Raw genomic sequence first — 16,378 nt, forward strand, 5'->3', positions numbered from 1 at the left:
TGTTTAACTATTTCACCTCCAGCACTCTCTCATATGTTAACATCACATGGTTCCTTGCTCTTCCCAGCCCACATGCTAACTATTTGCTAAAGAGGCCTTTTAAGTTCCATCTGGGAGCAACACTGTGAGAGCACTGTTGCCTTCATGTCTTGCTTGTGGGGGAATCCAACTACAGGAAGCAGGGTTCTGGACTCGATGGGTCTGACCCAGCTCGTGTGATGGCCTGGTACTCAGGCTTAGACTCGGAGGCGGAGGAGTCTCAGTCCGCACCTGATTCTCTGCCTCAGGCAGCATCTGAACTGAGTCTGGGGCCCCAGTCTGCACAGGTTCCCCTGCAACAAGCACCAGCTGGGCTGAGTCAGCCTGCCCTGGCTCCAGATGCGGGGATTACCTCGTTGCCTCCAGCTGGGCAATCACTTACAGCTGCTCCACTACCAGTTGGGTCAGGAGAGGCTGAGGCGGCCTCTGGGTCTAGTAACCCACCGACAACTCCCGAGCTGCAGAGTCTCAGGTCTGAGAAAAGGAGAGACCTGAGTACTTGCAGGAGGAGTGCTTGCCTTCGGGCGAGACAGGGAGGTGAGTCACCAGGGGATCAGGACTGGACTGGACATTACCCCGTCAGAGATAAAAGGCTGCCGGACCCTGCTCCAGGTTGCGGGAGCAACATTGCTGCTTGCTGGAACCTGCCTGAGACCCTGTGCTAGCCCGGTTTCCTACCTTGGCTCTGTTGGACTGACTCCTCACAGAATCCTTGGATTCAGGACCAGACCTGGACTGTGTGGCTCGGGTTAACCCCCAGGCCCAGCACAGCCAGACTCCTTATCTTCTTAATTTTCATGAGCCCTGAAGCAGTTAGCATTGGGGCCCATGAGACCATCCGGGCCCAACAGTTGCTCCACTGCCTGTGGTTGTAGTGTGGGGGGGGGAGCTGCCAGGGTGATTCTCAGGAGGGTGGACGCTGCTCACACCACCCTCCCTGAACCAGCCCTGTGATTTTTTGTGAGGCTGGACTCTGATCAGATCCCAGCCTCGCAAAGTGGCCTGTGGAGGGCCTGTGGGCACCCCATGTACCATCCGATCCCAGCTCCTTGAGGACAAGGCTGGGATCAAAGGTTCTCATGTCGCCCTCCCCAAACTGCTTCGTGAGGCTGGGATTATTCCAAACTCATGAGGATCCTTGCTTTCTTCATAGTATTGTTATCATTGTCGGAACAGTGACAACAGGTAAATGCTCCAAAAAGGTTAGGCTAAGGTTTTCTTTTCTTTTCTTAGAGTTTTCAAGCAGTTAGTAGGTGAAATAGCAAGGTGCAGGGTGCAGAACTAATTAACAGTTATGGTTGCATCCAATGAGCCCTGGCTTCAAACTGGGCCTGTGTGCATGCGTTGCTTAGCAACTGTGTAGAGCAAAATAAACCTGATTTTCTTGAGTATAAAATGGCCAACATGTTTAACGTGTTCTAGTAGTAGTTTCCTTCTGTTAGAAATCTGGCCTGACCTGCTGTGGTGTCTGACTGATTAAGCAGGGGACTCCATTCATACACTCTTATTTATAGCAGTTTTCTAGGATAAGTCATCAATTAACCTGAAATTGAAATATCCACCCTTTTCTGCCGCATTTGCCAGAGTGAAACCTCCTCCTTAATGCAAAATTCTCTTTGCAAATGTAAAGCTATACATGAATTGTTCAAACATCAATGCATACAAACATTGCATTTTATGCATATTAAACTTATATCTTTAACAGATACCCTGTGTATTTTAAGTGTAGATGAGCTATATTATACCATGAACGTCGAACCTGTGGTCATGTTAGCTAGGGCTGATGTAGTATAGTGAAATCTGGCAGGCTACGAGTTAGTCACTCCTGCACAATATATATAGTTTTCAATTCACTGACTGCAATCGTAGGGTGGTATTCAACTAATCTTTACTCAAGGCAGAGTCACTCAAATTAAGGAACATTACTAAGTTAGCTCCATGGGTCTATTCTTGAGTAAAACTTCGTTACCACCCCTATTACCCACTTGCTAGGGAGACAGCCTGGTTATTGAAATGCCTGCTTTCAATTCAAGAGAGCTGCATGTCATTTTGATTTGTCTTTATATTATTCCAAAGGACTAAACTGATCTTTTAAAAGTCTGTTAGTTCCTCGAGTTTATTGTGCCAAATATACAGCCATCTCTGGTCACCTATGCTTGCCAAGTGTGATTCGTATTTCAACTGTGAATTGCCCACAGTCTTTAAAACCAAGATACCAGCTGCTGAGGCTTTCAAATCCCCAAACAGAAGCAGTAAGCTCATTATAGTAAATTGTGGATGATGCTTGAGAAGATGTTCATGAAATAAAGAGAGAAGAGGAAAGCTGGGTACACTGGTAGTCAGTGTTTTCTTCATCTCCCTTTTAAATCCACGAAATGAAATTGACAAGAATGTGAGCAACTTTTCAGATATCACACACAAATTCTTAGGAGTACTGTTAATTTAGGCTCATTACTACCCTAAGAAGCCATAGGCTCAGGAGGACTTGTTACTTCTTCTTTTAATAACATTTTAAATGGAAAGACTGAACACAAGCAGTGCAGAAAATCTCCTTCACTGGATAAGTGGAGTTAAACAAGTTTTCTGAAAAATCCCAAGATGGAGAAATTTCTCTATAATTTTCAGGAGAGGGTTGCTGCTTACCTCACTTATACTTTACAATGTGGCCAAGTGCTTTCCAATTTTTCTTGCCTTTTAACTATTTAAAAATGTTCCTCAGTGGTTGCAGTGGTGCAACGTTTTCTGCAAAGCTCCCTGCCATAGGCGCCGACTCCATGGGGCTTGAGGGGGCTCGAGCCCCCTCAAAAAATTTTTTGGGGGGGCTCAGCCCCCCCAATAATTTCGGGCGGGCGCCCTTCCAGCAGAGCGCCGCCGCCGTCCCCCGCCTCCTCCCCACCTGCTCCTTCGCCAGCCAGCCAGCCGCGCGCCCTAATCGGAGGCACTGCCGGAAATCCCGCGAGAACAGGGGAATCCCGACTGGCCACACCTCCCAGCCAGCCAATCGGCTGGCTGGGGGGCGTGGTTTGCCCTATTTAGGGCCGGAGCCACTTTATTTACATATTCATGAGCTTATTTATTATTCATGAGCTTTCCCGGGCCCCCCCAATATTTTTTCTAAGTCCGCGTCCCTGCTCCCTGCTGGCTGCTTCTGGGAGTGCCCTGAGATATTCATTCTGGTTCTCTCAGTTTCTCGTTTTTCCAATCTTAAATTCAATTCTCCAAATTTCTGTAGTGGCGTGCTTTTCTCTATTTGATCCTCATCAAAATTAATCATCATCTTTGTGCAACTCTTTCCTATGAAATACGTTTTTATATGCTGTTTTGACTACATATTTTTGCACGCAATTTCCACTAATATAATGCATTTTTTTATACAGTGATACCTCAGGTTAAGTACTTAATTCGTTCTGAAGGTCCATTCTTTACCTGAAACTGTTCTTAACCTGAAGCACCATTTTAGCTTATGGGGCCTCCCACTGCTGCCACGCCACTGCTGCATGATTTCTGTTCTCATCCTGAAGAAAGTTCTTAACCCGAGATACTATTTCTGGGTTAGCAGAGTCTGTAACCTGAAGCGTATGTAACCTGAGGTACCACTGTACAATATTCATTTTGGGGTACACTTTTCCCTAATGCATACTTTTTTTTTGTAAACCGCTTTGAGTTTTGCTTTCTTTTTTACAGTATATAAACTTTATGAAATAAATCAAATAATAAAATATTTGTGAGCCTTGGCTGGAGAATTGCAGCACAAAACTCAGATAAGTACGAATTTTTAAAGATGGCCGTTTTTCAGTTCTTACATTTGGACAGTGTGAATTTGATAGATTTGCATTTAAATGTCAACTGAATCAAATTTCTCCTCCAACCCTATCTGGGAGCAATGTCAAATCCCATAGCTCCCAAGCCATTCCAGGGATTATGGCTGGAGGGAAGCAGGATGAGGCTCTCTCTCCATAGATTCCCTACTGGCGGAACTTTCTGAGATGACCCAGGTCACGTCTGGAAGATCTGTTCAGATGCATGTGGTCATCAGGTTGGGGAGGTGCTGTGTTGCCACCTTCCTGATAGGGTGATACTGCCACTTACCCAGGCAGTGTGGTCAGGATACTAGCAGGGGTGCTGGTTAATAATAATAATAATAATAATTTATTATTTATTATTTATACCCCACCCATCTGGCTGAGTTTCCTCAGCCACTCTGGGCGGCTCCCAATCAAGTGCTAAAAACAGTACAGCGTCAAATATTAAAAATTTCCCTGAACAGGGATGCCTTCAGATGTCTTTTAAAGATAGGGTAGCTGCTTATTTCCTTGACATCTGAAGGGAGGGTGTTCCACAGGGTGGGCGCCACTACCGAGAAGGCCCTCTGTCTGGTTCCCTGTAACCTCACTTCTCACAATGAGGGAACCGCCAGAAGGCCCTCGGCGCTGGATCTCAGTGTCTGGGCTGAACGATGGAGGTGGAGACGCTCCTTCAGGTATACTGGACCGAGGCCGTTTAGGGCTTTAAAGGTCAGCACCAACACTTTGAATTGTGCTCGGAAACGTACTGGGAGCCAATGCATATCTCTCAGAACCGGTGTTATGTGGTCCTGGCGGCCACTCCCAGTCACCAGTCTAGCTGCCGCATTCTGGATTAATTGCAGTTTCCGGGTCACCTTCAAAGGTAGCCCCACGTAGAGTGTGTTGCAGTAGTCCAAGTGGGAGATAACAAGGTTTGGCTCCACCCATGCAGCCCCCACGCATTGCTGCATCCTTGACTTCCCCACTGCCCTGCCCCACCACTTCACCACCGCAGTAACCAGCCCTGACACCACTGTTGGGATTGCCCCACAATGCTAGGTATATTTGGTTCAAGTACTGTGTTGAAATGGGTTTGCGTGATGCCCTTTGCTGAGACCAGAATCTCTCTGTGAGCTTGAGCAAAAAGAACAACCTGTCCGCTGTGTCTGTCAGCAGCCCTGGTTAATGCCCATGCCTAATTTTGTTCAGTTTCTTTGAAGACATGGCATGTCACCAGCACGAAACATTTCACAGGGTTGTTAAGCTTCTTTCCGTATCCATAAGAAGGGCTTTTCTCTGTTTGGCTGATCTTTGCTTGTTTTTGCCCGCAGCTTCCTCCAGCAAGACGACTTATGTCAGCTACAGCAATCATGGAAACTGAGTGAGGAAACCAAACATACCTGAAAACTTGCAGGATGCGAACTTAAGAACAACATTGACTATAGCACCATGAGAACTCAGCCTTTGAGATGTCTCTAGACCATAGTCTAAACTGTAAAAGGACAAAGACTAACCTTGAGCCCAAAGCAGGAGGGGCGGGTGGGTTGGGAGAGAAATCGCCCAGAAATATATTATATGACTGTGTGTCAAATGTCCAAACTGTTTACTCATGAAAGAAGGTGAATCACAAAAGGAAAACAAAAAATGTTAGCTTGTGAAAAAAAATGCTGTTGAAATAAAAAAAAACCATGTCTGATGTTCTACTTGTAAGTACTTTTTTGTGATTGTGAGAATTTCCATTCCCGTTCCACACTTGTTCAACTTGTATAAGAAGATGAAGTTTGTTCCTTGTGAAGATGGCTGACTGAATTGAAGCCCTGCGTTGTGCTAATGATAAATGCAATGGTTGACGCATGCAAATTTTTATACAAAATAATTTATTTCTATTAATAAAGGAATGTTTTGCAAATGTTGAGACTTGTTTCGTTGCCATTTTGAGGGCTGCGTTCAAATGCCTGGTGTGAATCCCCACCCCACCCCCTGCAGTGAAAGGGAGAGATATTGTGTGCTGGGGAAATTACAGCTGTAATGTGGGAGACTGTAGAATCAGGTGCTGGTATACTTGGGATAGTATACACAAACAGGCTTGGTATCTAAGTGTTTATACAGGCATGGGAAAATAGGTGCAATAAGTTCACTGGTCAATTGCCCTAGTGTCCCTAGAAGCTGATGGCTGGAGATGGATGCTATAATCTGTGAAGAGCTGGAAGAGATCACACTTTGCTTCCTTGAAGGATAACAGTAGTCCATTTCTGCCTGGTCCCACCCCTTCACCCCTTCCAAAAAGAAGTTAGGGTGGAAACCTCATCTGCCATCTGCCTAAAGGGCAAGCGGGTTCCCCTCAGACACACTGTGCTCTGTAACAACTTGGGGAGCATGGTAACAGTGCATATACCGTATTTTTCGCCCCATAGGACGCACCGGCCCATAGGACGCACCAAGTTTTTTTTGGGGGGGGGGAATAAAGAAAAAAAATTATTCCCCCCCCATGGCGCTTGTGGGGCCGGCAGTGGGGAGAAGCGCTCTTCTCCCCACCGCCCACCTTCAGACCAGGTCCGGGGACAGCGGGAAGACGCACTGCGCCTCCCCACTGTCCCCGGAGCTTGCGGGGCCGGCAGCGGGGAGAAGCGCTCTTCTCCCCGTTGCCCACCTTCAGACCAAGTCCAGGGATAGCGGGAAGATGTGCTGCGCCTCCCAGCTGTCCCTGGAGCTTGTGGGGCAGGCAGCGGGGAGAAGCGCTCTTCTCCACGCCGCCCTCCTTCAGATCAGGTCCGGGGACAGTGGGAAGACGCGCTGCGCCTCCCAGCTGTCCCCAGAGCTTGCGGGGCTGGTGGAGGGGAGAAGCACGCGTCTCCCCGCCGTCAGCCTCCAAACCACATCGGAAGACAGTGGGATGGCGGCGTTCTGCCTCCCCACTGTCCCCCGACCTTGTGGGGCTGGTGCTGGGGCTCTCCTGAAGCCTGGAGAGCGAGAGGGGTCGGTGCGCACCGACCCCTCTCGCTCGCCAGGCTTCAGCGAAAGCCTGCATTCGCCCCATAGGACGCACACACATTTTCCCTTCATTTTTGGAGGGGAAAAATTTTTGGAGGGTGAAAAATACGGTAGGTACAAGCTGCTCTCACTCTCTTACCTCTTTTTTTTTTTAAAAAAATAATAATCATTTTTTTCAATACAAACAACCACAAAAAAGCATACAACAAAAACCGCAATAACACTAATAGCACAATTTACCATTTCAGATTTGAGTACTGATATACCTATGACTACACCTTTTAAACAATATTTCCCCACCTCTCATGCCCCTACTTCCCACCACCGTCCGCCTTATCGCTTAAATATTCCTTCCAGATTTCTTCATATTTATCCATTCTTAATTTGTGTTGACATGCAATTCGTTCGTATGTGGCTAGTCTCTTACCTCTTTTTGGTGGTTGCACCCATTAACAGTTCCTCCCTTCATGGTGTGGCTATGGTGTTGACCTTTGGGCATAGTAGAAATCTTGGTCAGCCCGACAGACTGGTGTTTTCACCTGCTCCACACCGCCTGGAACTGGATGGTAGTCTGCTAAATAGTTGATTGGTTAAACTGGTTACTTTGGCAGGCAGGGAAGAAGTAGGTCGGTTGAGTGACCCCCTTAGGCACCTCTGTGGGTAATGGGCAGCTCCCGGGTTTCAGGACCCAGTGGTGGGAATTAGGGCCATCTTTCCTCCTCATCCACTTGGAGTTGAGGCATCTCAGGGGGTGATCATGCAGGAATGCCTCCCTCCTCTCCTTCAGGGCAGGAAGAATTGGTTCTACCCATCCTTGCGGGAACTGACTACCTGCATAAAAAGGTAAAGGTAAAGGACCCCTGACAATTAAGTTCAGTCACAGATAACTCTGGGGGTTGCGACGCTCATCTCACTTTACAGGCCAAGGGAGCCAGTGTTTGTCCGCAGACAGTTTTTCTGGGTCATGTGGCCAGCATGACTAAGCCGCTTCTGGCACAACAGAACACTGAAACCAGAGCAGCGCTCGGAAACGCTGTTTACCTTCCCGCCGGAGCAGTACCTATTTATCTACTTGCACTGGTGTGCTTTCGAACTACTAGGTTGGCAGGAGCTGGAAACAAGCAATGGGAGCTCATCCTGTCACGGGGATTCGAACCACTGACCTTCTGATCAGCAAGCCCAAGAGGCTCAGTGGTTTAGACCACAGTGCCACCTGCATCCCTCGGCCACCTGCATACCTGTGGGCATTTGCCCGAAATTTGGTTATCTAGCTCCTGCACTGATAGCTTTTCCTCTGCTGGTTCTCTTTATAATTACATGGCCCAAAGTGAGCTATAGTTCAGCTAGCTACTGGTATCAGTGTTTTTAATTCAGCTCTCAGCCACAAAGAAAGGAAAAGAAGCACACCACTTTTATTGCTGAAGTTAATATGGAAGGAGGGGTGGAACCCAACCACAACCACCCTTACTACTATAAACTACTTCAAAAGGTAAGTGCAAACCCAGGTTGGTTGTGAAACTGATCTAATTGTAAATCCCCTAAAACCAGCAAGACAGGGCAACAAATTATTTCAACAGGGAGGCAGAGACAAGAGAATGACTTTCAGCCTAGAAGTCCTTCATTTTACTACCTCCCTCCTTGTCTGTATTGATATAGGATTAAGATCAAGAAGATACAGAGTTGCTGGGAAATATTTGGATTGGCATAGAAGCTGTCAGTGTGTGCTTTGGGATATCAGACACATTTTTTCTGCCATCTATAAAATGAATAAAAAATAATCCAATTCACTTATTTCCAAGCTAGGCTGTATTTAAGCTACAATCCTATACCCACTTATTTGGAAGAAAGCCCAAGTGCACTCAATGGGACTTCCTTCTAAGTAGAAATTGACAGGATTGTGCTGTCAGTCTTGAATGTATGGATACCCTGATCGGCTGGTAATCATATACTGAAAAAATACCAAGTGTCGTCATACTAAGCAGATGCACAGAGAGTCCCAGATGTTTCCAGAGACTTAAGCCAAGCAGCCACAAGATAACTGTTCATCAAAACTAAGATGCAAAATATTTTTATACATCTTTTAAATAACCAAATGAACCAATACAGGTGTAGCATTAATGAACTATCATAAAAAGAATATGTCAGCATTCAGAATAGAACTTCACACACCGCACAACCAAATAATATCTTTGGTTATACGATGGCGGTTCAGCAATAAAGGTAAAGGTAAAGGGACGCCTGACCATTAGGTCCAGTCGTGGCCGACTCTGGGGTTGCGGTGCTCATCTCGCTTTATTGGCCGAAGGAGCCGGCGTACAGCTTCCGGGTCATGTGGCCAGCATGACTAAGCCGCTTCTGGCGAACCAGAGCAGCGCACGGAAACGCCGTTTATCTTCCCGCCAGAGCGGTACCTATTTATCTACTTGCACTTTGACGTGCTTTCGAACTGCTAGGTTGGCAGGAGCAGGGACCGAGCAACGGGAGCTCACCCCATTGCGGGGATTCGAACTGCCTAGAGGCACATTAAATTCAAAAAAGTAGATGCCCAGGAAGCATACCAAAAATTCACTAAAAATACCCCACCTGTTTGGATGAGTGTGTCTGTAGTATCTAGAATTCTAAAAATGCTCATCTCCATTCAGTGTGGCCTAGAACTGTCCCTGATTATTCAGATATGATCAAAGCTTTCCCAGGAATCCGCCACACACACATCAAACAAACATGTTACCATTTATCTTTCCTAGTTCTGCACAAAGATGTTTGTAGCAACTGCTTTCTTTTTGCTCTGGCAACTTTTACAAGACTTATTCTCAGTGCTTTTTTAATAGGAAGGAAGGAAGGAAGGAAGGAAGGAAGGAAGGAAGGAAGGAAGGAAGGTAGGAAGGAAGGAAGGTAGGTGGCGGTACTCACCATGAAGTTGTTACAATGGATGCCACACTTTTAACATTTGAGGGGAAAGGTCCTGGTACTGTGTACCATCGAGTACCCACAGAAAAAGCACTGCTTATTGCTGAATAGATCCCAAGCAAAAAGGGATCACGCAGCATCACAACGCTACGTTGTCAGTCCAAGCTGGCTACGTGATAATGTTACTCAGGCCAGCTGAGAGTAAGGGCAATTGAACGGTAGTGAAAGAACACAGGTGATGCATGAGGGATTGCCCTCATTCTGAATGAACAAATATTTTCACCATCTTGTGCTTATAAATTGCAGAAGGTTGAAAGTCTATTTACAAAAAGTAATCCCTGTTTCTTTTGGCTTACATCTAGTGGATACTCTGTCATATCTTGTGTTTATAAATTCCTTCTCTGGCAGTGTAGCTACTTCCCTCAATTGCCAGTTCCCTGAGACTGAATTGCTCACGGGGCTCTCCATCATTCAAACTCTCTAGCATCACTGGTATTCAAAATTCTTTGATATTCCAGATAATTCTTCCCAGGTTTTCAGCCTAAAATACGGGCAACTTAAGCAGACAAAAGCCAGTCAACTCAGATTTCTCTTGGGTCTCCAGCTGGCCCTGCCTGCCCCAATTTCCCCTAAGCTGTCTTCTCCTTCTTCTGAGCCTGCTTCCTTCCTCCACCCCTCTCCCAGTCTTTCCCATTGGCCACCATGTCTGCTTGTGACATGACAGTGAGTCTAATGCCACTGGCATCAGCTGGGGAAGAGTCTGCACAGACTTGCATTATCCATCTTGAGGGAACAGGTGCCATGAATACTATATGGGTGTATTTAGAAAGACACTTATTTAGAATTAGAAGGTGGCTTATGTTGTGCGGTTCTCTTCATTACTTTCACAGGTGTATTGGGAAAAGCTTTGCCAGCTTCCAAGACAAAAGCAGGCATGGGGAAGTGGATGACTACCACCTGACAGCATCACCCAGGCTTCTGCATGGCAACTTCATTCCTGACGCCACCCTGCCAACTTCCACTGGATTCCATACATGAATGTCCACCACTTCATCCATACACCCTGTGCTTGAATGAATGGCAGTGCATCTGGACACAAAGCGACAATATGAGAGATTTGTGAGACCGCTGTGTTAAAACGGTTTAAGCTTTTATTAAGCAACTCACTACCATTTTGCACTTCAATAGTTTAAAAACAATGACAAATAGCTACTCAAGGTATTGTGATCAACCCAATCATAGAAATGTCTGAAGACATTATTTCTGAACTTTCCACTCTGCAAGACTTATTGAATCAGAATGCATTCACCTTGTTTGTTTATATGTATCCCTCATTTCGCAATCGAGATGAGAAAGCCATAGACGCTGTGTGATGTGGGGGCACAAAATGCCTGTTTTATTGTGTTCCATCACTGTGATCCAATTTCAAAGTGCACATATATGACAGGCGTATTTCACTATCGTGTTGGACATTAAGTTAGAAAGATTGCTTGATGTGGTACCATATTTGCAAATAAGACGCATGCCAGGGGGCAGATTAAGAATGACAAGTAGAGATCTGCATACATCAAGGTCTTCAAAATTGAATGTGGCAAAACTTAATCACGGCCCTGGCATTAGCCTTGTTTCCTTGGGCTGCAGTTTGAAACTCTGGAAATCCAATTCTCAGCTCTCTAGTTGCCCTGACTTCACAAGAGCTACAAAGGATAATCGATGGGGTCAGGCTTTTATTATTCTTTTTCAAGAAATTTTATAGGGAAGTATGCAAGGGAACTCTCTCTCTCGCTCTCTGCCTTCAGGTTTGCTCTTAAGAGTGAATAACAACAAATTTACAGTATGCAGAGAAAGCTAGAGTTAGATGAATGGAATGGGTTGCAGCAGTAGTATTAGTATCACTGAGGATATTTGAAAAACAGCCATGGATTAAGGCCGCAGTGCTATAAACACTTACCTGGGAGTTGGTCCTCCCAAACTCAGTGGTACATATTGTCTGAGGTACCATGAGAGTCATGATCAAGTCTGCAAGAGAACACAAATCAAGATGGGAATAGTGCCCAGATCTATATGAATATACAAGGCACAATCAGATCTAGTGGTATTTGCTTGTGTTAAAACCAAACACAAAAACTAAACCAAAACCAAACTAAACCTAAGTCCTATTGAAATGAAGGAGGTTTTAGTCAGTCACCCCAGTTTCCCCAATCATGTACAACAGTGGCATGCAGCAAATTTTTTCATGGGGGAACAGTTAGGGCCAGAGGCACCAACTTGTGAGGGCAATTGCAACAACAACACCACTATATTACTGTCGTAGACCAGCATAAGGAGGGAGGGGTACAATCATTTTTTTAAAACCTAACAGGAGTTAAAAACAGAAAAAATATATATAAGTGCATAAGAATCCAAAAGAAGGTAAGAAAGTCTAAAAGAAGGGTTAGGAACATCAGACAAGAGTGAAAGAGTGCAAAAGCCTAGTGTATATATATATATATATATATATATATATATATATATATATATATATATATATGCAGGTTTTGGTGTCCTCGGGTGTCTTCCCGTGTAAAAGTTGGGGTGTCTAGGCGACGTTTCGACGAGGTCTCACTCGTCATCTTCAGGCTGGTGCTTTCGGCTTCTTGTTACTGGAACAGAGCGGGATCTCAGTGTTTGAGTTCCTATAAATACTGTACTTCATCCACAATGGACAAAGATACAAACAGATAGAAGGAGCACCTATGGGATCACCCCTCTCACCGGTCATCGCAAATCTGTACATGGAACACTTTGAAACCAATGCTTTAGACAAGTCAGAACACAAACCCAAACTTTGGCTCAGATATGTTGACGACACCTTTGTAATTTGGCCACACGGGAAAGAAAAACTAGATAGCTTCCTCACACATCTCAACAGCCTACACCCCAAAATACAATTCACTATGGAAATAGAAGCCAACAACCAGCTTCCCTTCCTTGACGTCCTAATCTACAAAAAACCTGATGGCTCCCTAGGACACACTATCTACCGGAAAAAAACACACACCAACCGCTACTTACATGCTCAATCACACCACCACCCTGCACAAATAAACTCCGTAGCCAAGACCCTCATCTCCAGAACCAAACGCCTGGCTGACAAAGACCACTTGACAACTGAGTTACAGAATCTCTCAAATGTGTTAATCGCCAATGGATACCAGCAAAACAGGGTTAAGAAGCTAATCCAAAAAGAAACACCCCCCAAAAACCAAGACACGGAAGAAAACAATGGCATGGCCCTCCTTCCTTATATCAAGGGCACTACAGATAAAATTAGCAAAATCCTCCATAAACACAATATCAAAACAGCCTTTTGCACCAACCAAAAAATAGCCAATATCCTCAGAAACCCCAAAGATAAAATCCAGTTGGAAAACCAAGGGGTCTATGAAATACCCTGCAAAGTCTGCCCAGCCACGTACATTGGACAAACAAACAGACGAATAAATGCACGTATCGCAGAACACAAGAATGCCGTCAAAAAAGAAGAAAAATCTTCCTCTCTTTTCCAACACATGAAAGAAACAGGACACGAAATTAATTTTGCAGATTCCAAATTGCTCTTTAACATGGAACATCACCACAAGAGAATAATCATGGAAGCCATCGAGATAGAGAAACACCCTCACAACATGAACAAGCGTGACGACACGTCCCGCCTGCCAGACATCTGGAAATTAGCCCTCCCCACAAAAACCGACACCAGATCCAGAGGCACACAGAACGCCACCACCAATCAACCACACCAGACCCAAACCCAGACCCTCTCCACAGATAAATTACAGACACCATCCAGTAACCAAACCATAGTGGCACCTCCGGATGCTGCACCCCCCTGCAATCCCTACACAGATCTGGCTGGCACAGGGCACAAAACCACAGCTCGCCCCTATACACGAAGCCAAGCCAAAGCACAACTAAGTGCAGTACAGCCATCTTCCCAGAAAAACTCTTCACAAATTCAAGAGGTCAAGACACGAAGGCTTTAGCAACTAATCCACACCTAATGACCCACCTAAGTGGTACTCAGAATATCACTCAAGAAATCACTCAAGATATCCCTCAAGTAATTAAGGAACAAAAGAAGAAAAGAACACTAGCCTGGGAACTTCCCCTCTGCCCAGAACTTTTGAGGCAATACACCACACCCCTCTACAGTATTTATAGGAACTCAAACACTGAGATCCCGCTCTGTTCCAGTAACAAGAAGCCGAAAGCACCAGCCTGAAGATGACGAGTGAGACCTCGTCGAAACGTCGCCTAGACACCCCAACTTTTACACGGGAAGACACCCGAGGACACCAAAACCTGCATTCCTGTACCCGTGAAAATCTACGAAAACATATATATATATATATATATGACCACAGCTATCAGTCTACAGAAAAGGGACATGGGTGGCGCTTGCCGATCAGAAGGTCAGCGGTTCAAATCCCTGTGATGGGGTGAGCTCCCGTTTTTCGGTCCCAGCTCCTGCCAACCTAGCAGTTTGAAAGCACGTCAAAGTGCAAGTAGATAAATAGGTACCGCTCTGGCAGGAAGGTAAACGGCATTTTTGTGCACTGCTCTGGTTTCAGTGTTCCGTTGCTCCAGAAGCGGCTTAGTCATGCTGGCCACATGATCCAGAAAACTGTCTGTGGACAAACACTGGCTCCCTCGGCCTGTAAAGCGAGATGAGCACTGCAACCCCAGAGTCATCTGCAACTGGACCTAACTTTACCTTTACCTTTTTATCAGTCTACAGTGCACACTCATTATATCTGATTTGTGACACAGGTCATCATCTGATGAATTTTGAACACTGCTGTGCAGAATCTGGCAACATTGTATGTTGCAGCAGGATTGGTATCTGAAAGCAGCAGGGAGGTATAGAATTGTCCAGTGCACCATGAGCACTTATGCAGTAATGGTAAGATGAGGCTCGTATGAATGTCTCTATAATAAAGACACTGGCGAAGCACATGCTCAGTTGCTTCTATTTGTCCAGAGTCACAGGGGTATTGCCTCTCCAGATAAGCAATCTCCCTGCATTGTGAGGGCAATTGTGGGTGATGTCACAACACCTTGACATCACACATGTGAGCATTGCACCCCCCTCCATAAGCCAGGCAGAAGTTGACCAGGCTTTGGGAAAGTGGCACTAGGTCTCTGACAGCATGCTGGAGCTTGCCCACCTCCTTCCCAAAGTTGAGCGGGCCCAGGGCCCTGTCAGAGTATCGTTCCTCCCTCCCTAAGCTGGGTGAACGCTTCCTGGGCTTCAGAGAGGAGGCACCAGGGGAACATTTTAGGGGAGTACAGTGGTACCTCGAGTTAAGTACTTAATTCTTTCTGGAGGTCCGTTCTTAACCTGAAACTCTTCTTAACCTGAAGCACCACTTTAGCTAATGGGGCGTCCTCCTGCTGACACGCCGCCGGAGCACAATTTCTGTTCTCATCCTGAAGCAAAGTTCTTAACCCAAAGTACTATTTCTGGGTTAGCAGAGTCTGTAACCTGAAGCGTCTGTAACCCAAGGTACCACTGTAGTCTATTTTCTCCAACCCACTGACTGCATGCTGCTGATGTAGAACTTTTTTTCTCTTGACTGGGGTAATAATTTTTTCCGGGTTCAGCACCACTGGTTTTTTGAAAGAGAGAGAGAAAGTTGTTGGTCTTCTTTTCTTCCCTTTTTATTTTTCCCATTTCAGACTTTGGAATCTGCATTGCTTATGGAATATCCAAGCAGTAAAGGAGTATTTGCGTTTTTCATGAAGCAAGGGTATTTTATGCTGTGCCCTCCTAGCTATCCAACAACACAGGAGTTGTCCAACCACTCCCATCATCCCTGAACATTGACCGCAATGACTGAGGCTGATGGTAGTTCTGGTCCAAAAACATCTGTAGGGTGCCATGTTGAGTGCCCATGCCATGAAAGTGGTATGCAAGTGATGTTCCTGTTTAACAATGGGAAGACCAATACTAAATGAGACATCTGATCTTCTGCCAAAGAAATCATCTGAGAAATTAGCTTGGGTCCAGAGAAATCAGCTGTGCAAGAAATATACAGATGTCTCACTACATAAAGCGTCTCTGCAAAATTCTTCATCAGTAATATGAATTTTGTAACAATATGGGGCTTTTGAGTCATTACATTTCCAATGGAAGGTATCAAAACCATCTGACAATATAAGCATAACTAAAACATGTTCATATACGAAATAATTCAAGATCCAAGACTGATGCAGACTGGGATAAAAAATATTTTTGTGCTCCTCAATCAGCAAAGAAGAAACTGAACCAAATACCTGATTTTTTGGCATGTTGAGTGTGATAGCAGGTGGTTAGCTGCAAGGAGTATGCTTTTTTCAGAAGGTGGCACACAGAAATAAAAAGACAAACAGAAGGGTCCCCTGAAGCCAAAATCAACAATGTTGGCAAATCGGGCAAGATTCACAACATTTGGTTTCTCCTAATCAGATGTAAGATAGCATTTTTGGGAGGGCGTCAGAACTCACATGATATACAGTATGTAAAGGGATTTTAATTGCAAACACTTGTGAAAATGAAAGAGAGGGGAATATAAGAAGGAAAACAGTCTGGCATCACCCCAACAGCTCCTTTTCCTCAATTCTGCCTGAGAAAC

The 16,378-nt window shown here is 45.4% G+C and overlaps 1 protein-coding gene and 1 long non-coding RNA gene across 5 annotated transcripts in view; one reads left to right on the top strand and one right to left on the bottom strand.

Annotated features, from left to right (window-relative positions):
* GRM8 (glutamate metabotropic receptor 8) overlaps window positions 1-5,739 on the top strand; it is a 564,746-nt gene extending 559,007 nt beyond the window's left edge. For 2 of the 4 annotated variants that reach the window (XM_083463429.1, XM_083463430.1), the window contains exon 11: window positions 5,156-5,739. In XM_083463429.1, the coding sequence (XP_083319555.1) occupies window positions 5,156-5,205 (50 nt within the window). In that variant the 3' untranslated portion in view covers window positions 5,206-5,739. The remainder of the gene's footprint in view (window positions 1-5,155) is intronic. The other 2 variants (XM_083463427.1, XM_083463428.1) reach the window with 1 other exon arrangement.
* Window positions 1-16,378, bottom strand: part of LOC310687988 — a 446,375-nt gene that overhangs the window by 349 nt on the left and 429,648 nt on the right. The gene's annotated exons all lie outside the window — the stretch shown is intronic.

Source organism: Podarcis liolepis (assembly GCF_965112155.1).
Source record: "Podarcis liolepis genome assembly, chromosome: 10".
NCBI classification, from domain to species: domain Eukaryota; kingdom Metazoa; phylum Chordata; class Lepidosauria; order Squamata; family Lacertidae; genus Podarcis; species Podarcis liolepis.